We start from the raw sequence: 23,797 nt of genomic DNA on the forward strand, positions 1-23,797 counted from the left end.
AGCCGTTTATTTGGACGAAAAACAGATTACACTAAGAAATGTTTTGGTTGACATTAATCCGTTTATCTACAGGTTTTTTTTTTAAAAAAAAAAAACATAGTATTCAGGATTAGGAATTCGTAAAATCAAAATTACAATAAAGAAAATAGTAAAAAAACTTTTTTTTACTTGTTCAAATCTCAGCTAAAATGGCATCATCTTGAATAAAATCTGACACGTTGTGTAATGTTAAAATCAATACTTCACGTTACACAATAATCAGGAATAAGTAATTGATATACAATGCGAATTCAATATTACACAATAATTTACTAGTATGCCATTGAATTTGATGTGATATTCACCGGCAAATGATATATTGAGCGATATATTGACCGAGGCGATAGCCGAGGTCAATATGACTTTCTTCCGGTGAATATCACATCATATGCAATTGCACACTAGTCAATAATTGTTTTATTATATAAATAGGCTATAAAATTAAATTAAATCACAGAAAGTAAACCCTTATACATGTACAGCCTTTGCCTGTTTCGTTGAAGCGCGGGGAAAAAGACGCACATGTAAGGCATGCAACAACTATGCGAATGTATATACTCATCATTGTGTTGTACCTTATAACTATTAAAGTAAAGTAATGATATTTTAATCGAGAAATATGCCATATAGAACAAAACGCAACAATTATCTGTTTTAATAAGCAGTCTACGATATTTGGTAATTGAATATGACTCTCAATCTATTTTTAGACTGGGAAAATCCAATTCAGCCAGTAAATATGATTCTATAAAAAATTCTGTTGACTACTATTTGGACTAATGAGATTGAATTTTTACATAAATTATGATTAATTGTAGAATTCAATTTCCTTTTTGTGAAAAATACAATAAATGAAACATAATATTCATTTTTTGTTCAATTACTAGATTATCGTGTAGCGAACATTACAATAAAACTTCTAGCGGAAGACGCTGTATACTATCCAATATATTCATAAAACTAACAAAGACAGAAGACCTCATATTAAATGATATGTATACTGTATGTAATGAGCAGTTTGTCCACGCCCATACGACCAACCATTCTCATAATAAACCGTGTTAGCTTTCGCTCTAAATTACGACAATCGCGGACATCACGTAAATGTTGAAAAACTGGCGACATCGAAAGTTTAATCCTTTTTGTCATAATACCTTTTATTAGCACTCCTTACTTACAGTGGTGTTTGTATTTTCTAAAGTTATAAAAGGGAAGAGTTTTAACGTGTAACATATCATCTGTTTAGCAAGGAAAAGCTTAGTAATTCGAGAATATTTTGTTTTTGTTGCATTTGTGCAGATTAGTGTAAATAAACAATTGGGAGACATTTACTTCTAGGTATTACCTGGGAAACGGGGGCCTGCATTGATTATTAAGGTTTGGATGCGGCGACATTTAAATCACGATTCCCTTGGTAACACGTAATTACACTTTAAAAAAAACAACAAACAAAAACAACAAACAATAAGAACTTATATAAGACTGTTATTTGTTCCGACTCTTTACGTTTGAACGTTCATAAACAATTTATGTATATCAGGTTATAGCAAATAGATTAAAACGCAGTGGTAAATATTTTCTTCACGTGTATTGGTTAATGCTAGTACAAGTAAGCACGCCTAGGATTACAAACTAACTATTTGACATACACCAAAAGTCATTGATCTTTTATAACTATATTAAATACCTTGTTTTGATCATTGACCATATTAAGTTCAAATAAGGTTTATCTTCTGCCCACGTGTTTTTAATATCGAGATTCTTTACTCAATTTCTCACACGTGATTAATTTATTTTAGGGTATAAAGCTATTTCTGGTGAAACTGTCAGTACACTTTTTTAAACAGTAAAATTATGTTGTTTCCATAAACCTTATAGTTCATTCTTGAGAAAGTTGTAACAAAGAATATCTCTGTTATTCAACATACATGGATATTGTATGTAATAAGAAAAAAATGTTCCGGAACAAAATATTACCCTGCCATTTCAAGAAGGGTTTTAACGGGTTTGCACCGGTTTTTCGCATGAGCTATTTGTTCTGAAGGAAAACATAATATTTGTTTCATACAGGTATTTTGAAATCACTTCATTTTAAAATTAAACTAACAACTTTTGCATCATATATATAAACTAGACTGTTATCATTTTATCAACATTGTACATTCAATGTATTACTTTATGAAAAAAGCAATGAATCTTAAAGCACTAGTAGCAATACATTTGAAACGTAGGGACAACTTACGACAAAATATCTTAAATTATATAAATGTACTTATTTTGTAAAGGAACGTATGTTTAATTAATATATAAATCGATGAAATTATAGAGGTGGGTTAAGATTAACTGTAACTGAAGTATTATTACTATTCAACTGCTTACTGTTTTTGTATGATATGTTTTGTCAAGTAGTATGTGACTCATAATAAATGTTTTCGTATTACAACATCGGTATGCCTACAAATAATAAAAATAACTATAAAAAATAAGATAATAAAAATAAATATAAATCTAACTTCAAAACAGCTATTTTGTACAAATAAACAAATCATTAATCTGTTTACTTTGGTTCTATTGGGCTTAAATTATGACGTAATGAGGCAGAGTTAGAGACTCCTAAATCACTTCAGGTCAATAGCTTTCAATAATGAATTTACAACTAAATAAATAGTGAGATTAAAGGATTAATTTTCTCCTTTACTTTGACTATGATTTAAATGCTTTACAATGTTGTATTTTTGACAGTATAGGTCAGATATGTTTTATTGCAGAAACAAACCAGTCATTATTAAAAAAGTTATCAGTATATTTTATTACCTGTCTGAGTTGACGGGCAATTAGCACAATGATGGGAATTTATTCGTTTGCGCTGTGGTCATTCCTTATTCGTAAGTGTGTTCAGAATTATTTAACAAAACACTAATGAAATAAGTTAATTTGATTATTATTGTTATCATGCCTAACTGTTTACAAGATAATTTTGGTTTAAACATATTTACGTATCTTATATATTTATATATTTACACGGTACAATTTATATATTTACACGGTACAATATTTGATTAAGCAGAAAGTTATGAAAGCTTATAAGTATTACTTTACACCTATAGATCTCTTTAAAGACATTAATGATGTTTAAATTATCTTTTTTAAACAAGATTAATTGTAACACACGAGTTAATAGTAAGAAGATAGTCTGGTAGTTAGTTATTATTTAAGTCCTTTTTTCAATCTTATTATTAAGCAGTAACCGTGCCACTCAGTATGTTAGAACTATGAAGTTTAAAATTACCCCTTGCCCTTTCGTTTGAGACATACGATGAACGTTACTACTGCTTTGTGGCCGGTCGTAAGTTCTTGAATCAGAGCTTTAAACTAGCAAAACGTACGGGAAACAAAAGGGTGCATTTCAAGAACAAAATGGCGTTAAGTTGCAAGAATAATAAGTATCCGCTATGTCTTTGTGCTGCTGATGAATATCAGAATATGACTTGTATAAATAAAATAATTAAAAGTTACACAATGGAAAGAATCTGTGCGATATAAAATAATCCTATGTTACTGCACGAAAATAATAAATGAATAACTCTGACTACCTGACACATGAACTAACTCCCTTTACCCCACACCCTTGAAAACCAGACCGAAAGATTTACGTGTCTTAACGTATAATGTCGTCGTAACTTAAACAAATTAAAACGCACATTTGGAACAATCTCATTTTCCTTCAAGCCCATGTTCCTTCAATATATTTTGGCCACTTTTTTGAAAATTCCAAGTAGACATTTTAATATTTTTGTTCTATTACAGTTGTAGGAACAGGAATGGTCAGTTCTCAGGTTTTTTCACCACCTGTTTATTCGATTGATTTAGAAACGGAGTTGAGGAATTGGCTGTTTAACACATACGAAATAAAACAAAGACCTGAAAAACTAAACCGAGTGAGAATAACTCTGAACCTTCTTTCACTGAATTATTTGGTACGTATTCTCTCCCTTCCTTGTATATCTCACAATTTTAGAAGAAACAGGTTTTTATTGGTTTGTTTGAGCCAGTATCTTTTTTTTATAAGTGTGCTTTTAATGTACATTTAGCGCAGCATTTGATATTTGAAAATAGTGATAAACGCTTTTCAATCTCTTTTTTAATATAAAATAAGCATCATTTGAATACACACAAAGAAGATATGTTACGTTTTAAAATCAACAAACAACACATAGAAACCAATAAAAACACGGGCAGTGTTATTTATTAATAAGTAAGGACCAAATTAACTTATAGGGGATTCACATTAGAACCATCTAGAATCCAATAACATTCTGCAATTAAAGTACTTTTACTCAAACATGAGCTAGTGAGTTTCTTTCTCAATTTTCTATTTCAATTCAAAACAACCTGTGGTTTCTGATGAGGGGAAATATCGCACGATAAATAAGTGGAAAAACCTGAAATCAAGACTGAGACTGGAATTTACCCACACATTTAATACAATTCTTTTTACCCACACATTTTATACAATTTTCAATTTCAACTGAATGTAACATGCATGGTACACCATAAGTACAGCTTTTGTCTTTCAGTCGATTAAATCCATCAACTAGCTGATATTATAAGTCAGCTGCGGCTAAGTAACGGTACCGGTGGAGAATGTGCACAGGGTATTGCAGGAGAAAAAATATATTTTCCGCTGGTTAAGTGAAGCGAATTAGGCGGTAAATAATTTCCTTTGGATTGGATAGATCTTTTGAATGTACCAATCAGAAGTTTTTTTGTTCAATTACGTATGCACGAGTTACTGTGCATTATGAATTGTAATTGAAAGTCATTCAGCTTTGGGTATCGATACTTTACAGTCGCATTAATTTTTAACATGGATTTCACTTGTTGATTAACAAAAGTTCAGGGAAAATATGTTTACTAGTAACAATACGAATGCTTACATGTTTACGGTTTTATATATATTGGTATTAGTTGTTTGAATTGATACTGTATCATTTATGAAAGTGATGGATGCATTTATTAATAGATTTACTAGTATACTGGTATATGTTTATATATATGTTTGTTGGATTGTAATGGATTGTAAAATCTTTACCCAAGTGCTCGATACAATATATACATTATATGCAATTACAGTACAAGCCTTGAGAAGACAATTATTTAGATTGTTGCAGAGAGGTATTGCTGTTGTGTGTTTGAAATAATGTGAAGTCTTACTTTGGGAAAAAATACCTTTTGTTGTAATGAGGTTACCGCTTTATAGAGGGATGTTTTACAAAGGTTTTACTATAATAGTATGAATTTTATATGAATCATAAATGTCATATTATCAATATCTATCGAATGTTATAAAAACTATTTTTGAATATTAGAATAATTATAATTATATCTCTGAAAATATTAGCCTTTTTGATAACCATTTGATACAATTCCAATGGTATATAACTGTTCTTTGTAGCTATTTTACTTTTACATTATGCTTGCAGAACGTTTTCTATACATCAATATTTTGATTAACATTTGTGGTCACAATATGGTCACAATGTGGTCTTAATTTCTGCAAGCATGTCGGTAAAACGAATAAGAGCTACAATGGAAAAATACAGAAAAAATACCACTGGAATATGTAAAAATGTTGCCTAAAACATGTATGTTAAAAATAAATTGTGTGGTATGCATATTTATTTTATTGTATGCGATGTGCTCATTTTGTTGAAATATCTCATCTTTATATGAAGTATATGTAAAACGAACATATTTATGACAATAAATTATTTTGAACATGGTTGTTTATTTATAACATATTATCAGTCTTGCAGTTTCTTTTCGGTAAGGCCGATATGTTTACAAATGAATTAAAAATGCATCAATTATATTTTATATTTTATGTTTCTTGTCTTAAAATGTGGCAAGAATCGTTGATATATAAAGTGGCGAAATAAAGTCTATGTCACTTTGTGATATTACAGCTGTCTGGTTTGACGAGGACAAAATTACTTCCGTGACTGGTCGGTTAAGGTCGTTGATTTCGAGCCGCTTGCTAATCAGTGTTGTCAAATCGGACTGCCAGGGACTTTATTTCTTTCATATGAGAGAGCTCTCTAGCTATCTTACGCAGCGTCGGTGGTTCTTCTCAGAAGCCCTTTCGTGCCTTAAACCATGCACGATGTGCACCTAAGGTCTTTCTCCACCAGTAAATCTTGTTAATCTTGTTAATCGTAAATGTCTTCTACTGAGTTGGAGCGACGTTAACCCTCACCTACACTCCCCGAGGAAAAAGAAGACACGTATTTGTTATTGTATGAACTGATGAAACCATCCTTTCATAAATCTATTGGCCTTATGTGAGTAATCATATCCGACACTAAACTCAACAAAATGAGAGTCTTTTGTACAAATAATGTGCTTTGATATCTGTTAATTTCAGGATATAAAAGAACAGGCGTTGTCAATATCGGCATATTTCTCTTTTGTAAGTAATGTTTATATTATAGAAAATAATATTAAAAACGTTCATCCCTGTATAAAGTCAACTTCACCCCTTATCATGTTTTCTTTAAGTTCATATCCTGAATTTTGACCTATTAAGCACACTTAAAGTGGTTAAAAAGTATTTCAGACAACAACTTTCAACTTTAATTATTCTTACTTGAGACAACAATTTTCCTAACCAACGACGTTCACATACATTGTTCTTTTACATTAATCAGTTTTTGTAAAGGCATATGGAATAGGCGTGTATTCTGTAAGGGATGCTCTAAGTATATCAGTAAGAATGACAAGTTACATAGATGATGACTCTTGCTTGATTATATTGCTTTTATTGTGTTTTAATTTTTCTAGGAATGGACTGACTCCCGGCTGAGATGGATTAACAACATTACATACGCCAATATCATTTTTTTGTTTAGTGACGAGAAAAGTGTTTGGAAACCACCAATCATTGTTGAAAATTCGTATGTATACTAATTTTAATTATTATATAAATGTTGAAATATATCTATTTTTGCTTCATTTGTCTATTTTGAATGTCACAAAGTCATTTCCATTTGTGTAATGTTATGAACATTATATACAAAAGCTATAAACAACAAACCGATTCACACTGAATTATATAGTTGATGTATAAAATTTATGACCTCCATATATCAAAGGAGAGTAACTCTTATTAATAATAACACTTCGATGTATAAATTGCCAGAAATGAATATCAGATTTACCCAAATTCATACATCCATTTAGGACTTATTCTAGCACTTCAATCCTACCATTGTTTTTCTTTTGTTGAAATGCTTTTTCGAATTTTATTTAATTTAATTATTTTTGAACGAATACTTCGTTTGTGTTTTATCCATCTAGCCTTGTTTTAAATCTATGTTATATGAAAAAAAAACAAGAATAAAGATCAACAAGGCAAAGACAACGTTCACAGGACGCGGTCCCCGACACACCCACAAAAAACCTAGAGCGGACATAAAGGTGAAAGGAGTGGGACATGTAATGTGAAATAATATCAACTAAAACAGGCCCATAGGGGAATTAAAGGGATAAGGGCTGTAAGGGTGAAAAGGTGGGGGGGGGGGGGTTAAAAATGGGTGATGGGGGGAAGAATTGAGAAAATACTTAGACACACTTACGAATATTTTTAACATATTTTTATCACATGCATTGGGGAATTTTTCCACGTAGTAAAAACTACATTGTACTGCTGTATGACTTGACGTTAAATATGCCTACATTATGACAGCGTTATAGTGTTAAATTATTATATAAAAATATAATGTAATGATACTTTTTGTGGCTGTATTATTAATTTTTAGATGAATGATATATAGAATATTATGTAAGTATAGTTTTATTTTTAAAATCATTAAGTCGTTTAAAAAATATATATATTACGCTCAACAAAGGCTCTTATAATATCATTATGTTCAATAAAATAATCGATAAATCCAGTAATGTATTAACGCTCATTTACACCGTTTCAGTGTGGATGATATTGATGTCATATCAAGACCGAGCGTTCCTATGAGGATCAATGCAAATGGTGGAATAAATTGGCTTCCAGGTTTGCTATTAATATATTTTACCCTAGCAAAGCATTACCTCTTTTTTGCGTTTATATTCGTATAGTATGAAAATATTTCAGAGATCGGATAATATTTTCATTCAAAGCTTTAGGCGAAAACAATTAGTTTAAAATTATTTTAGGAATAAACAAATCAACCTGATGAGTCACATATTAATGACCGACTATGCTTAAATTTGATATAATGATAATTGCTGCACAGTCCCTTTATAAGTATAAAATAAACATGATTTAACTTCACACAAAGTAGATATTTCATATTTCAACCTGCCGTACATAGTGTATTTAATCGTTTTATTCATATTTTACATATTTAGTAAGACTTAAACATATTTAAATCTATTTCTTTGATTAAAATATCTTACTCCAGGATGGACACAGTATATCTTTCAAGCGTTAAATTTATACTACGTTTTAAAAGTTGACTTTTAATTATAAATGAAATAGCTAACGTAACGAGAAAATAAAAAAGCTAAAACAGAAAACTCTTTATTCAACTTTATTTTTTCTTTGCAGCCGGAATATTTACTACTTCTTGTGAAAGTTACGTAACATTCTGGCCACTTGACACACAAACCTGCGAGATTGTTCTCAGTTCATGGTCGTACACTCTTACTGAAATTAGGTTAGAGTTCAATCTCTTTAAAACGAAGATTCTGACGGAATTTTATCAAGGTAAGATTTCATATCTGAACTGAAGATTCTAGTGAAAATTATGTAAATGATAGAAATAGACACATACCAAAGACAGGCGTACTTTGCTTCCTGTCATTTGATATCGATATTTTTTTTCATTATCGAGATTTTTAATTCTGAAAGCTCATAAGTTGAGATTAGATCTTATTTGATATATTTGTATGTTAATGGATAGATGATGAGAAAAACAATTGAAAGAAGAACGTTATAACCATGACCTTGTTTTATTTTTGAAGTTAAACAAATAAATTAAAAAAAATATTATTGCCTTTCTCACGTAACTGTTTGATGACCCGTTTTCCGGAGAGTCTAAAACCTTAACGTGACTTTCAAATTAACAAGTCGATACAAAGAAAAAAGGTTGTACGAGTTTGTCTTTTCGCCTTGCATTCAAGCAATTGCAGAATTGTTGTTCGATCAATTGATTTTGTCAGTTATATATAGTCTTTATATACTCTTTTACAAAAGCACACAATTTGAAACAAAAATGTTTTTGTTTTGTAATGGGTACACGTTTGTTAAATAAACGAATATCAACATTTTCTCTGTAAATAACCTCTTGAAAAAGTCATCCGAAATGAAAATTGGAATGACATGAAAATTTTATTTATCTGTCAAAGTTAACAAACCTTGTTAATTATTTTACGAACTTTCTATAGAACATTATATATTCTTAATTGTATTTATTTAACAGAAAATGGGGAATGGGAATTAATCAACACAGGATACAAATCTCTCGAGACAGTTCGAGAATCAGAAAGTTTTAGTCGTCTAGTTTTCTCCTTAACATTTCGTCGCAGACCCATGTTTCACTCTCTTAACACACTGTTTCCGGTTGTCCTCATGGCGTTCTTAACAGTAAGAAAATTATTATTGTTTATTTTGTGCGGAATTACAAACTTAGTTCTGTTTGTAGTCAAAGTGTGAGTTTTGTTAACTATTTCATTTATTTATAGATGCAGATTTTCGTACTTTTATATTTATTAAAGTGACAATATGTATATTTTTTCATTGTTTAAATGAGCCGAATAGGCTATATTGTATGGTGGCTATTTTGTGCCAGTAGCGTTTACAGCCGCGACCCCGTCAAGCAAAAAGTCGATAATAAACAAGTTAAAATGGCGGGGGCGCGGAGCGAAAACACACTTATTAGCGGGGCGCGGCGCGAAAAGTAGAGATTTAAGTGTAATACGGCGGAGCCGCAAAGCGAAATGTTTATTGTTATATGTAGTTATTTAGCGTGCGATTGTTAACGCCCTCGACAAATTATTCTTAACGAGCTCGACATTTCGCTCCGCGTCACCGCTAATTAGCATGTTTTCAATCCGCGCCACGTCGGTTAAGCAGTTAAAATCTTGCGAGGACACGGAGCAAAAACACGCGTATAAGCGGGGGCGCGGTTGAGATCAAAAACTTAAAACGTCCATTCGCGGGGGTGCAGGAATTAAACTGCAGTAATGCGGGGCGAAAACAAGCTAATTAACAGGGGCTGCGGGGCACGGTTTTAAAATGTAGAAAACGACGGGGCCGCACAGCGAAAACATACTTATTAGCCGGGGAGCGGAGCGAATAGTAGTTATTTTAACTCCTAAATGGCGGGGCGCTGATTAGCGTTTAATTAGCTTGTTTTCGCTCCTCGCCACTTTTCTCAATTCTCGACCTTTTGCTTGGCGGGGTCGCGGGGCGAAAACAAATTAACCACCATTATATTGACTATATATTTCAAATGTTTGTTGAATTGGAGATTGACCAATAGTTGATATTGAAAAATATTAAAGTTTAAATAGTATATCTTAGAATCGTTATTATTATTATATATCTGCTTTGAATTGATAAAATACTACCAACTCCTTATATTAATTTAAAATTGATTGTTACTTTAAATTCCGATGAATATTTACAGAAGTTTCCTTCGTATACTTCTGCTTGTTTTCAGGTTATAATATTTAAGCTGAATCCGGAGTCAGGTGAAAGGGTCGGTCTGGCATTAACTATATTACTCGCTTTTGCTGTATACCTTGGTGTCATTTCTGAAAGTATTCCCCAGACATCATTGTCTGCAAGTCTGCTTTGTAAGTAACATCAAAACCGATAGTTCGGTTACTAAATAGGTTATTTAAAATCTTTGAGTTGTAAGAAAGCTTATTTTGCAGATATCTCCAGCTTCAAAATATATAAAGGCTGCTTGTATATTAAAAATGTACCATGGCATGACAAGTCCTTATAGATACTAATAGTGTAAAATCCTACGAGGTGTCATGACCGGACGTGCTTTTAAACTGATATGACCTAAGGTGTATATGATTTTCCTTTATAATTAAGAACAAACGTTTGTTATCATTGGATAATTTGCATTTAAAGTTCTTCCAGATGAAATTGATAGTTAAAAGTACTTTTTCTTGGTTCGTACAAAATGAGTGTTTTATATTCCATCATTTTTTTCTTTTCTCTAGGCAGTTGAGAAACATATTTCATTTGCCAGAGTAATATTTAAAACAATTGTTTATTCCATTTTCTACACCTGAATAGATTTATTTCCTTTGTATAAACAGTGATAGGCATTTGATACATTCTGAAATTTCGTTTTAATATTTTTTGATCGTTCTGTTTGCAGCTTCATACATAGCTTGTATTTTGTTTCTACAAACTCTTGCTGTGTTCCTTACTGTACTCTACCTCGATACATACTTCAACCCAGACGACAAACCTGTTCCGAAATGGCTACACGTAGTGAATTCCTCGGTGTTAATCAAACTTGCTTGCGTCGACTGCAGTAGAAAAAATAAGAAAGTATCTCCCAATCCATCTGATATGAATAATGATAGTGGCACAGTTCCTCAACACCAATCCGGCTATAGCAAAAGCGAAAAGATTGTTTCCATTGAAGATAACGAAGAAGACAAAAATGGAGTCTGGGAAGCAAATGAATCGACACCATCTGATAAAGAATACTCTTGGAAAGAAATTGCCTTGCTTTTGGATAAAGTTACTATGTATATTTATTTATCACTTGTGACGGCTTTGACTGTTGTAACAGCATGTGTGATGCTAGTTCATTATGGTCTCGCATATTAATACTAGACCAAACTAGATATTAACTGGTCGTGACAGACGTGTGCTTGTGCGTGTTCGTGTATATATGTGTGTGCGTGCTTGCGCGCGCGCGCGTGTGTATGTGTGTGTATGTGTGTGTTATACCATATACGCTTTGTAGCATACTATCATAATCTGTTAAAGATCGTTGATGAATCATGCCTTTATACATAAAATTACAGTTTTACCATGATTTTTTTAAAATAAAGTATTTTGTTGAAATTAAGACTGTGTGTTAAAGTTTCTGTGAAGAAATAGAAGAACTGTTGGTGTGATTAAAATCACAACATTATTTTGTTAAATTCTCTGAAACGATATAACGCCCAACCCATTAACAACATATACTGCTCAAACGGGCTTCAAATCAAGGAAACTTATTATAATAAGTAGGGTTTCATGAAGATAACATGTACGTTATGTACTTCAGATTATAGTTTTATGTTTTCCTTTTGTTGTTAATTACAGAACGTATAAGATGCGGCGTGGCCGAGTGGTAACGCTTTTAACTAGTAGTCTAACGATTGCTGATCAAACCCTGTCAGGGACAAGCCGTTGTTTCCTTGAGCTAGGAACTTTACATTCATTGCTTAGTACTAGTGAGTTCGTGGACCGGACTCATGTATGTATCAATAAGTTTATAGCTTTCATCACAATCGCGCCAAGATAAATTCTCATAAACACAAACCAGAGTGAAAGATAAGAATTTGAAAACATCTGGTGTGTACCGACCAATCTTCAGGACAGACTAACAAAAATAGGGTATATCTGTATCAATAATTATTCTTACTTTTACCCTCAATCTTTGCAGTAGTTGAATTTAGAAAATATATAATAAATATATACCATCTATACAGTAATTAATGTGAATATGTACCATATAGTATGTATTACATTCCATATAGCAATAATTATATGCTTTCTAGCATGAGGTGAACGTTAATAAGCAGGAAAATCTGCTCAGAACAGTATTCTGTGTACAGTACAGAAATTATTATGTTATAAAGATACGTATTAATCATATTAATAACAGGTATGGAAATATGTTTTGCCGTCCTCTGGTCGGCTTTAGATTTAAATGGCAGAACCAAAGCAACATATGATATAAAACTCTTTAATAATTATATAATATTTACAAACTAACGAATGTATATGTAGGTAGTTAACATAAAAATGATCACTTTTAGAAAAAACAAAGTCTGTTTAACATAAATTGAAACATATGATTCAACAGAAAGTACATACAAAGACAAGTATTTTTCTATTCATAAATAAATAAAATCCAACACATGAGAAGCTGTTGATATAAATTAAATCTGAAGATCAGGAACTTAAAATAGCCCTTTAAACAAAAATAATAATTTGTCTGAATTGTCGCGGTAAAAGGCGAAAGGTATAATTTTGAATTGTTACTGATCAGTGCAAAAGTTGAATTGGACGAAAGTACATATTTCATAACGATTACTTCATACTTCGTGTATTATAATTGATTTTAGTCTATTTCAGTGTGTACTTTTGATAATTAAATCTGCACTGACAGTGTATTAAAAGTACATGAATACGTTCACAGAACTATTGTCTATCCTGTACAATGAAATATATGCAATGATTAATATAAGATGACATATTATACTTGATAATGTCCAATACAAAACTGTACAATAAAGAATTATGATTATATTATCAAATAATCCGATTTCCTACTAATTACAAATGGTACCAATGGAATCAATGGCATGTTATTATAACTAAAACTATACTTTCGAAGATTAAAAACAAAGGATATTCTTAAATACAATAATTCTAGAATATAGTACGCTAAAACAAGCAAATCTTTGTCAAATAATCCGTAATCCGTATATTGTATATGTCTTGATCTAATCATATTTGTATCATAGGCTTGCTAAAGATTAGCTTTATCAAACACTCTATATAATGTATATATCAGTACATGTATATATATTTATATATCAGTACAATTATTGGATCATAACATGCTAAAGCATACAGTACAATGTCTTGTATCTGGACTGCCTTAACCACGCAAAAGCTAACTGTCACAACTTTCAAAAAATGTAGTTTGACTTGTTCAGTGACGAACTGTTTGCTGATGTTGTAAGAACTCGTGGCTCAACCCTTTAGCTACTTTTGTGTTATATTATGATAATATAATTTGATGAATGTGAACGAAAAGAGTATTTAAATATTTTTAAATCAAACAGGATATTGTTAATAATCAGTAGTTAATGTATGATAGATATTAAAAACGTAACAATTAATACTATAGATAAATAAATTGAAGAATAACAATTTGCTAGAGTCTAATATTCAACCTTTGCAACGTTTTAAGTGTTTCGGCTTTATTTGATATTTCATGATTAAATACGGATCGGCAAGAATCTTATATTACCATTCAAACTAATTAAGCTAACGCAACATTACAAAACTAGATCACACAATAAATGTTGTATAATTTTTAATAAACTGATGGTGGACTGTCATTTAATAACACAGCTTTTTGTTAAATAGAATTTTAAAGGGCAAAATAATATTTAGTTGAAATGACATATATACATATATATTCTTATGTTTCACTCTAACTGAATGTGTGCTGAATATATCTACTTATACAACAATGTTATTAAATTTGCTGTGATTTCTAAAATACTGTGTGCATTAAATCAATATTTAGAAAATTTTTAATGCAGACAATGCCACGGCAATCATTTGTTATGTCAAATGTAAATATTAACTGCAATCCATACTTTCAGAGCCTTGTGAAATGTCGGCATTTATTCCTGAATCTCCACCCACATCTTCAAATCTATGTAAATAAGGCGGACACTGGACAGCTTTTAATGCAGCATGAATCGGTGTGACCAGAACTTGACCGCTGTCGAAACCACCCGAAACCAAACCTATCGCAGCCTCTGTTCCAGGGCATGACACACCTATAAATGCAGGTGACCCAGAATCACCATTCTTAGCAAAAACAGCATCTTTCTTTGGCATAACAAGTAGTTGATTCTCTAATCGTAGGCCTCCCCGGTATCGAACAGAAACACCAGGTATTCCCAGTAACCCGAAAGTTGGTCCGGTTTCAATACCAAATTTAAACACTTCTGTCAATGGTCTTACCAGTGTTGCATCAGCTATATTGCCTGAATCAAACACGAATGTGGGCCTTATTTTGGAATCTGTAAATTTAATGAAATGAATTAAGACAAGCCATGGTCATGGTAACATGCAGAATGATAGACTGCCTATGTTTATTCAGTTTGATAAAACCAATGTCGATGTTAAGGTTGATGAATACGAACAAATATTTAGTCAGTGAGCCTGTTTAATTTATTATATCTCATGAAACATAATTACATTAACAGTTTTGTGTGTTGAAACATACATACGACTTAATAGCTTAAATGGTACATGCCTGTAAGTGGAAAAGACCCGGATGTTGGTTGTCTGCACAGGATTTTTATCAATGCCACTTCTACCCCAGGCGTGTCACTTAGCCCCTCATTACACGCAGCTGCAACAACTTGTCCAAATTGTGGTGATGTGTCGCTAATTGGTTGGTACACCGGTTTCAAACTATTTTTATCGTACTCGAGGTACCCGTCCTTTAGCACCTCTTGAATCTCAGCTGGTGACAAAATGATATGTGCGGATGTTATACCGCACAAACCAAATTGTTTGTGTTTCACGAAACAACCAATTGTTCCACCTAACAGATCCCCTTTGTCTGTTACTAATCCAGCGTGGATTGCTGACCCAATTTTTATATTTTCATGAAAATCATTAGGTCCGTCACCAAGAAAGCAAAAGTCCCCAGCAATAACATCAGTTGGAAATGTACCTAAATATGTTGCGATAGGCTTTTCTGCTAGTGGAATTAAACCACTGACTTTCTTTTCAACACGTATTGAAATACATAATGTTTCGATCAATCTATGTTTGCCAGAGTTGAGATATCCAACAGACTTTACTATACTGGGAAAAATTGCATTTATATTTCTATGCTTATCCATCAGTTCTTTTGAATACGTTGATATTTCTTTCCGAAGATTTTGAAAGCGACCGGTGTCATCATATATTTTATTCGCCAAGAATTCCTCCTCTTTTACCATAGCCAGGTGACCTTCTTTCTCAAAAGCGCTACAATTTCTCTTGTATTCTTTTATTTCAAGATCAGTATAGAGAGAAGTACTTCTACTGTTAGTAATTGTTGTCAATTCTACAACAAATACTATCTTATCTTTTGCCGGATCCCATGCTGGCCAAATGTCTGTAGCTGCATCTTCATACACTTTCCGATTTATAACTCTACAAATTTTTCCACAGAGTGTTTTCATGTTCTCAGATTGCCTCCCGCACAGTTTGTGTATAGTCTGTATATCTTCATATTCTGGAAGCATGTTTTCATCAAGCATCTTTCCAACTGAAAGTGTTAAATCAGATTCGTTAAGTTGTACTTTGTTTAAATAAGATTTTATTCGACCTACGACATGCTGTAGATGTAAAAATATTGCAACTCAGATTGATATCGAGACTATTTTTTGTATTTTATCTTTCGAATGGCATACTTATCTGAAGCCTGATATTCTAATGATCGCGTTGTGACGTAAATTCCGCCATTTTAAATAAAGTGAATCTGTATCCCCCTTGATTTCATTAAATATGATTTTAACGGATTGAAGTTCATAAAGTACGCTTATTTCTTATACAATTTCTCTATTTGTGTTGTCAACGCTTAACATGTAGATTTAAGAAAATTATCATTTGAAATCTATAAAATTGCTTTTCCACATGAAGTATACGGTCATGTCTCGTAATATAGAGAAAATAAGAATCCCTAAAGAAAGCCCAAAACGACAACTTTCATGACTTATGTTTTACTAAAGATTTAACTTTTAAATGTATGTGTATATTCACCACTTTTTTTTAAGTGTTTAATTTGACAATGTATTTTTAGTGAAACTAAAATTGATCCTCAAAGAAAATATCTCTTACAAATGCTACAGTCTACATTAATGTTAAACATTTGAAATAAAATATAAATAAAACATTTTATACTTTTCGAATAAATGCCTCATGTATTAGTCGATATAACTTTTAATTATGTAACAGCGTTAATATATCGTTCTTGTATTGTCGTTCTTAATACTCCGTTCCTACTCAGACTTCTCAGAGCAGAAGGAATGGCAATTTGTGACACTTAAACCGTTGCAGGTTTCCCAAAGGAAGCACATAAAATGTAAATAAACATTTTTAGACGCTTATAAATCTTATAAAATGAATTGGAATTGTACATTCCTTACTGTATTTTATTTGTATTTTTACTGTAAACATTGACACATTGTATAAACTTATAAAGTATATAATTTGTTTTAAAAGGAAACAATAGAGATCAACGTGGGTTTGATCTCACGACGGCTGATGACAATTACACTAGCCTATCTTAATATTATTCAATATTAGGACAGTACCACCTTAATTTTCAAAATAGCACACTCTGTTTTTTCATGCTGCTCCTAGAGCTAATTTCGAGACATTTAAATTAAGGTTTAAGGTGACAACGGAGTCAATTTTTACTGAAAATACCTAAAATGAGATTTTTTGCTTAGTAGATCAACCTTTTCTGAACACATTCGTGATTTAATTTTGGAAGCAGTTAGTCCAAAAAATGTGTTTTTAAACCTTTTAAAACTGTATCTGTACCATTTTTATCTGCTATTCGCGTAACCTGTCAATTATCGATAACGCTCCGCCCCCTGTTGAGGCATCAATGAGGGAAATCGGTAGTTCCATATATCCGTGAATTACCGGTCTATACTGGTCCATACTACTCGTAATTCATGTATCGTACAAATACCGTACATCTTTTATGAATATCGTCTACCTTTTATTTGGCATTTTTTATAAATAAGAAATTATCGGTCAATGTACGTAACATAATGTATGAAACATAAATAATTAAGCATAGCGGCAAATCGCACGACCACGGGGTTGATTAAAAAAATAGTTGCTAAAATATCCAGAATGTGTGAAAATAATTTGTCTGTCCCGTTAATCTAATAGATATTACATTGAGTTTATGGACTTTTGTACGGATTCAACGGCTTGCTTTACATTCAACTTCGTTTTCTAACAATGTCAAGTAAAACAACAACAAAAGCAGACAATATTTTTATGTGAACGCCTATAAGGTGTCCCTGACAAATTTCTAAACCATTTTAGATTGTTTAAGGATGATAATTTCTCTATGAATCAATAAAAAATATATTAATATATATTATCAGTGAATGCTTTGAATAAATTGTTCGCCAGTAAATCGAACACAGTTCTAATAAACCTGGGACAAAGTATGGAATTTATTGTATATCCCAGTAGAAACTGGATATCTATGCCGTGCATAGATGATTTTCATGATAATAGAAGTCAAGAAGGTCAGATCATAATGATCGAGTGATACCTTTTATTTCTATTAAAATATGTGAAGCATTTATATCAATTTGGAGGAAAAAAATATATAATGTCCCGTTCTTATTTGTTCATCTACCATGGCCTTTAAAATACCGCCAGAAGCTCAGTTTTTTGTTATTTTAATTTATATTTTAACGGAATTTCATACACGAATACACAGACAGAGTGACACTGGTATAATATAATAATAATGCTGATGATAATAAAGTGAAACAATTAAATACCCCGCTAGCGGTGCGCAAATACGTTCCATTTCCCCCCACCGAGTGCCTCAAATTTTACCGAAAGTCACGTGACATGTGCGACCGATACCAGACGGACAGTAAATCACGTTAAGATTTGAAGAAATTTCTGTTATATACTGATATTAAACAGCAACTTTTTAATTGGTCAGATGTCACTGGATCATAAAATGTTGTTCGAGTATGTTACCGCAACCTGTGACCCTCTCTGGTGCGATATTTGTGTATTATGCAATTTTTTAGCGTGAAACGTAGGGGTCCGAGAGAGAGCAGCCGATTTATCACACTTCGTTTGATGCGGGTCGGACTAACTTTGAATGGGCATAACTTTTTTAATAATCAAGCAATTAACATGCGGTTTAAAGCACATGAAAGGGATTCATTTACGGAGGGAACCGTGTCAGGGATTTTTGATTGCTCAATTAGCGACTTAATTATCTTTAATTACGTAATATGTATGGTGAAAAAAGTCGCATAAATTGTTTGACGTTACGTAATATTTTTTTGAGAAAAGATAGAAAAAATTTGAGACATGGTTCCCCAGATATTATAAGTATGTTTATTTTCCAAAAGTTTGATAACAAAAAAATAAAAAATGACTTTGATATGACGATTTAAAATTTTAGGATTTTTATTAAAAATCAATCATTTACAAAGGCATTTTTCTCAAATATGTTAATTTTTATGATGATCAGCGACATTTAATGCACAACGATTAAATAAATAACAATTATTACTAAAATAAGTTGGTTTAAATGACATTTATGTGAGTACCACGGAAAGTGTCTGTTGTCACCTTAAAGCTGCATGCCTCCAAATGTACAATTGTTACTGTTTGAAATATACTCACAGAATCATTTTAAAAAGTACTTAAAGTTGTTATTTATTCTTTTATATTCGTGATAAAATTCATGTGTAACATTTGTATGAACTGCTATTATAAAATTATGTTAGTTCTTTACCAAGCAAAGTAGTACATTGTTGTCAATATAAGTTTCAAAAGCTAATGTCAATACCGAATATGCTATTATCAAACAAGACATACCTCTTTTGATTGCAGATGAAATCGAATCTGTTGTCAGCTTGTTGTCTCTCATCTCTGTGGATTATTTGTTATAAAATAAATGTAAATATTTTGTTTGTTTTAAAGATATAGTAATCAATATCTTCAGTCGCAATGACGATTTTAGAAAATATTTTTCAATTCCTTCATTTTATTAATTGTTTGATTTCCATTTTACTTTTACAGTTTAATATATGATAGAAAATATGTATCTACATTTCAGTCTATGTAAATAGTTGTTTATTAATATAAGTCAATTTTGTAAATTATATAGAAAGGATTGACTATTGAATTACTGCACTTGAACTCAACGATTATTTACTGAAGTTTATTTATTTGAGAAGTTTCATTCTGTATTATGAAAAAGTATTTCGATGGAATATAACTTTTGGAATTTTGTAAATCTTAATATTCCTTGTAATGATATTTTTCTACAAATATATTGGTGCTATATGTTAAGCTTTAAAATTTTTGTAATATCTTACTTTATCAGGGTCACAAACATGACAAAACAAAGGTTTATCGTTAAACCAAGCATTCGACGCCTTACTGTGTCAAGTTTCATGACAAAACAATTAAATTTGATATTCCTAACATGTTATCAATAGCATCCGTTGTAAAGGTACAGTTAAAATTAATGATATTTGTTATAATTTTTTTTAAATAAAGAATTTTATTATACTTAACATAACATTGTTCTAAATGTTCTACTGTCTAAACAAAAAGTCAATATAACTTAAATGATAATTGAAATCAGAAGTGAAAGTATACTGAATATAATATTCAAAATTACAGGCTTCCTTAGCATTGAAAATATGATAAACCTTTCATAAGGGTAGCATTTCAGCATTTAAAAAAAATTTAGAGGCTACTGATTTCATATACCGTAACCTTAAAATATATTGATTGTGTAAGCTATAATTATCACAACGGCACTGACATGTTAGGTGTTTTGTAAGCATTTGGGTGAAGGAGAATCCTTGCATTAATTATTTCAGGTTTGAGTCGGCACATATGTAAGAAATACCTTCGACCTTTTGTAAGCTAGATATATAGCTTCTAAATACTATAACGAAATCATTTGGAATGACTATGTAACAATTTGTCTCTAATATACCGACAAGCATGATGTACTTTTGATTTCTAATGTCTTATACAAACTTTCTAAAAAGATTTTTAATTCCAGTCAATGAATTTATCTTGTCACGGGTAAAATTAGTTTAATAATGCACATGCATGTTTTTATAATTTTCTTTAAATATATTTTATTCATGAAATATTGATAACTGCTGCACAGTCTTTTGGCTAATATAGAATAAACATGTTTTGACTTGGCACAAATATTTATGTCACGTTTTAAACACTACATACTTTATGTGGTCAAAATATCAATATGTTGTGTCATTGAAAAAATCAGGCAGTTTTTTTTAAAGAAAAGATCAACTTTACATGTCCTGTACATGTCCTGTAAACGGGAGCGTGCCTTCCAATAGATTGCTTATTCATTTTTATTCAAATTAGACATATTCAGTAAGGACTTTATAAATACATATATACATTTCTTTTATTAAAATATGCTACTCAAGGATGAACATAGTAAATTAGCTAATGATACATATAAATTTGATTGCAATCCGTGTTTTCACTCATTTATAATGCTAAAGAGAATCATTCTGTATATTTTCTTTATAACAACACTTATTTTACTTTATATGTTTAACTCTAACATTTGTTTAATGTTATCAAAGTTGAAGACCTATCATTAAAACGGATGTGTATCAAACAATACCATGCTATTCTAGTGCAAATAATTACTATATTGACGCAGACTGTGAAGGTTTATTTAGAAAGGTCGGTACAAAACCGTTAACCCTTTAAATGCCAAGCGAAAAACTAAAATTGTCTTTTGAAAAGTATGTTGGATTAATCTGTTTTATTACCTTTAAGAGAAACATCATCGTCATCCCTTTTTATTCCTAAATACTCTAAATATTTTGATGCAAGGTACAACGACTGTCTGAGTGCCAGTAAGAGCGGGATATTTATCTCAGTACGCTTTTCCGAAACATTCACACAGTTCACGACCGGATAAATTAAATCCTTCTCGACCTCAAACATTTCGCTTGCTGTTTTAATGACCTCTTGAATTTTCTTACTTCGAAACATTTTTGTTACATCTTTCCCAACTTCTTCACATAATATATCGACCTTTGTCAAAACCAAAACCACGGGAATACCTATAGAACATATAAAGTGCATTACTTAATCAGAATAGCCGTATATTATGTTATGATTGAGTAGTGCATATTTGTTATCGAATCAGTAAACAGATTGGCAGGTGTTCATCCATGCCAACCCTTGTATTGTGTCTATTCAATATTCATGTGTTCACTTATAACAGCATTGTTTGGCACAATTTGTATAACATTATCCACGCAAAAACTAGAAATCTTCAAAATGTTAGGACTTTAGAAAACAAGATATTGTATTGTTAGTACAAATGTATATTGTTTTAGTGATATGCCTTTTAATATTCACACATTTAAAAGCAAATGCGAATTTGTTTTAAATTGATTGAAAAATATTTTTTCAAGTATATCAGTTACACACAAGCGTGTGGGAGGATAATGACTTGTAATGACACGGTAATTATTTGTTACCTTTATACCATGACTATATAACTTACACCACTAATTGGACTAACCAGTGTGTGTCAGTATAATTTCTATTTACGTGAATCAACCATTTAAAATTAACAAATACAAGATATGTTACATCAAAACGAATGATTTTGTCCAATACTGGCTGATCACTAACTTAATTACAAATGATTAGAAACATAATAATTAAGCAATAACAAATTTATTTTATTAAAGAAAATCCTACGAGTTTGCCTCAGTTTTTGTAGCAGTTGTTTTATTTGTATATTCTCCGGGACATCAGCTATAGCCTCTGTTGCACTAACGATGAAAATAACACAATGTATCCTGCATCCAACAGTTCTGTATTTGTGTCTGTTTGGGTACGAAACCATTTCGAAAATTGGATTGAACTAGAATGTTAAATTAAATATGACAATTACTAAACAAAATCATATCTCCAAAATGACCCATACACAACCACACAAAAGTCGCTTAATGTATAAAGCTTCTTAAAATTAACTTTAAAGGCTTACTTTTTAATTATCTGTATATATAAAGTAAATTAATCGTCTCTGTAATAGTGATAAACACAAGATTTATTTCATAGTTACAGAGCTAAGCAATTTTTTTGTTATGTAAACTGGTCCTTAAAAAAGCCAGCAAGGAAAGGTAATAACAAATAAAAATACGTATAAGTGAAATAGATCGACATACTGAATTTACACTGCAATGGTCGAAGATAAATGAAATACTTTCTAAAACTTTTATTGGTATAAATTTATTAGCTGTAGTCTTTTTAACGACAACATATGATATTGTAAACAAAAACGATATTTGTAAACACAAATCCCCCCGTTCAGATTCTTGCCAGTAACAACTTTCCGAAACGTCTACCCATTCACTCAGTTATGGAAGGAAAGCTTTCTTAAAATATAGTTAACATAGTTATCTAACAGAGTCGTGACTTTTATGATTGCAAAAATAAAAATTGGCATGTCATGGCCATTTGATTAAGTTGTACAAATATTCAAGTTTCCAATAAAATATAAATTATATCTCAGTTGTGAATTTAGTTTTTTACACAAGCGACTTCGACCTAAATCCTAGTGATCCCAAGTTTTGCCAACAGTTAGAAGGAACTTAAATTATCTATCCAACAAATAAAGATGATATCAGTAAACGCGTATAAAGCTGCTAGACTCGATTAAGAATATATCTATCGTGCTGGAATATGTTGAATATACCGAGTGTTATTATCCAATTATAGGAAAAAAAACTGGGAAATCTTTAACCAAGTAATATCATGTACTTATAATTGATAAGTAGTGTGTATGATATGAAGCTGTCAATACAGGCTTGAGATATGAAATTTTTTTAACTAGCATGTTTTTAATTTATACGTATTTTCAGTGTTTAAAGAGAAATAACCTGGATAAAATGGAAACTATAGTTT

At 31.2% G+C, this 23,797-nt stretch overlaps 2 protein-coding genes across 2 annotated transcripts; one reads left to right on the forward strand and one right to left on the reverse strand.

Moving 5' to 3' along the window:
- Nucleotides 1–2,808: 2,808 nt before the first annotated feature.
- On the forward strand, nt 2,809–12,147 carry LOC132745885 (acetylcholine receptor subunit beta-like). The gene is made up of 9 exons (XM_060734895.1): nt 2,809–2,924; nt 3,847–4,016; nt 6,464–6,508; nt 6,880–6,992; nt 8,025–8,104; nt 8,642–8,800; nt 9,516–9,679; nt 10,758–10,893; nt 11,436–12,147. Exons 1-9 carry the CDS (start codon nt 2,882–2,884, stop codon nt 11,894–11,896), a joined length of 1,371 nt encoding a protein of 456 aa, XP_060590878.1. The 5' UTR covers nt 2,809–2,881; the 3' UTR covers nt 11,897–12,147.
- A 906-nt stretch (nt 12,148–13,053) lies between these two features.
- Nucleotides 13,054–22,758, reverse strand: LOC132745884 (uncharacterized). The gene is made up of 5 exons (XM_060734893.1): nt 22,589–22,758; nt 21,643–21,939; nt 19,685–19,738; nt 15,345–16,352; nt 13,054–15,108 (listed from the first exon to the last, which is right to left on the reverse strand). The coding sequence occupies exons 1-5, from the start codon at nt 22,734–22,736 to the stop codon at nt 14,660–14,662; spliced, it is 1,956 nt and encodes a 651-aa protein (XP_060590876.1). The 5' UTR covers nt 22,737–22,758; the 3' UTR covers nt 13,054–14,659.
- Between the last annotated feature and the right edge of the window lie 1,039 nt (nt 22,759–23,797).

Source organism: Ruditapes philippinarum, unplaced genomic scaffold (genome assembly GCF_026571515.1).
Source record: "Ruditapes philippinarum isolate M1 unplaced genomic scaffold, ASM2657151v2 ctg2708_1_1_1_1, whole genome shotgun sequence".
Classification (NCBI taxonomy): Eukaryota; Metazoa; Mollusca; class Bivalvia; order Venerida; family Veneridae; genus Ruditapes; species Ruditapes philippinarum.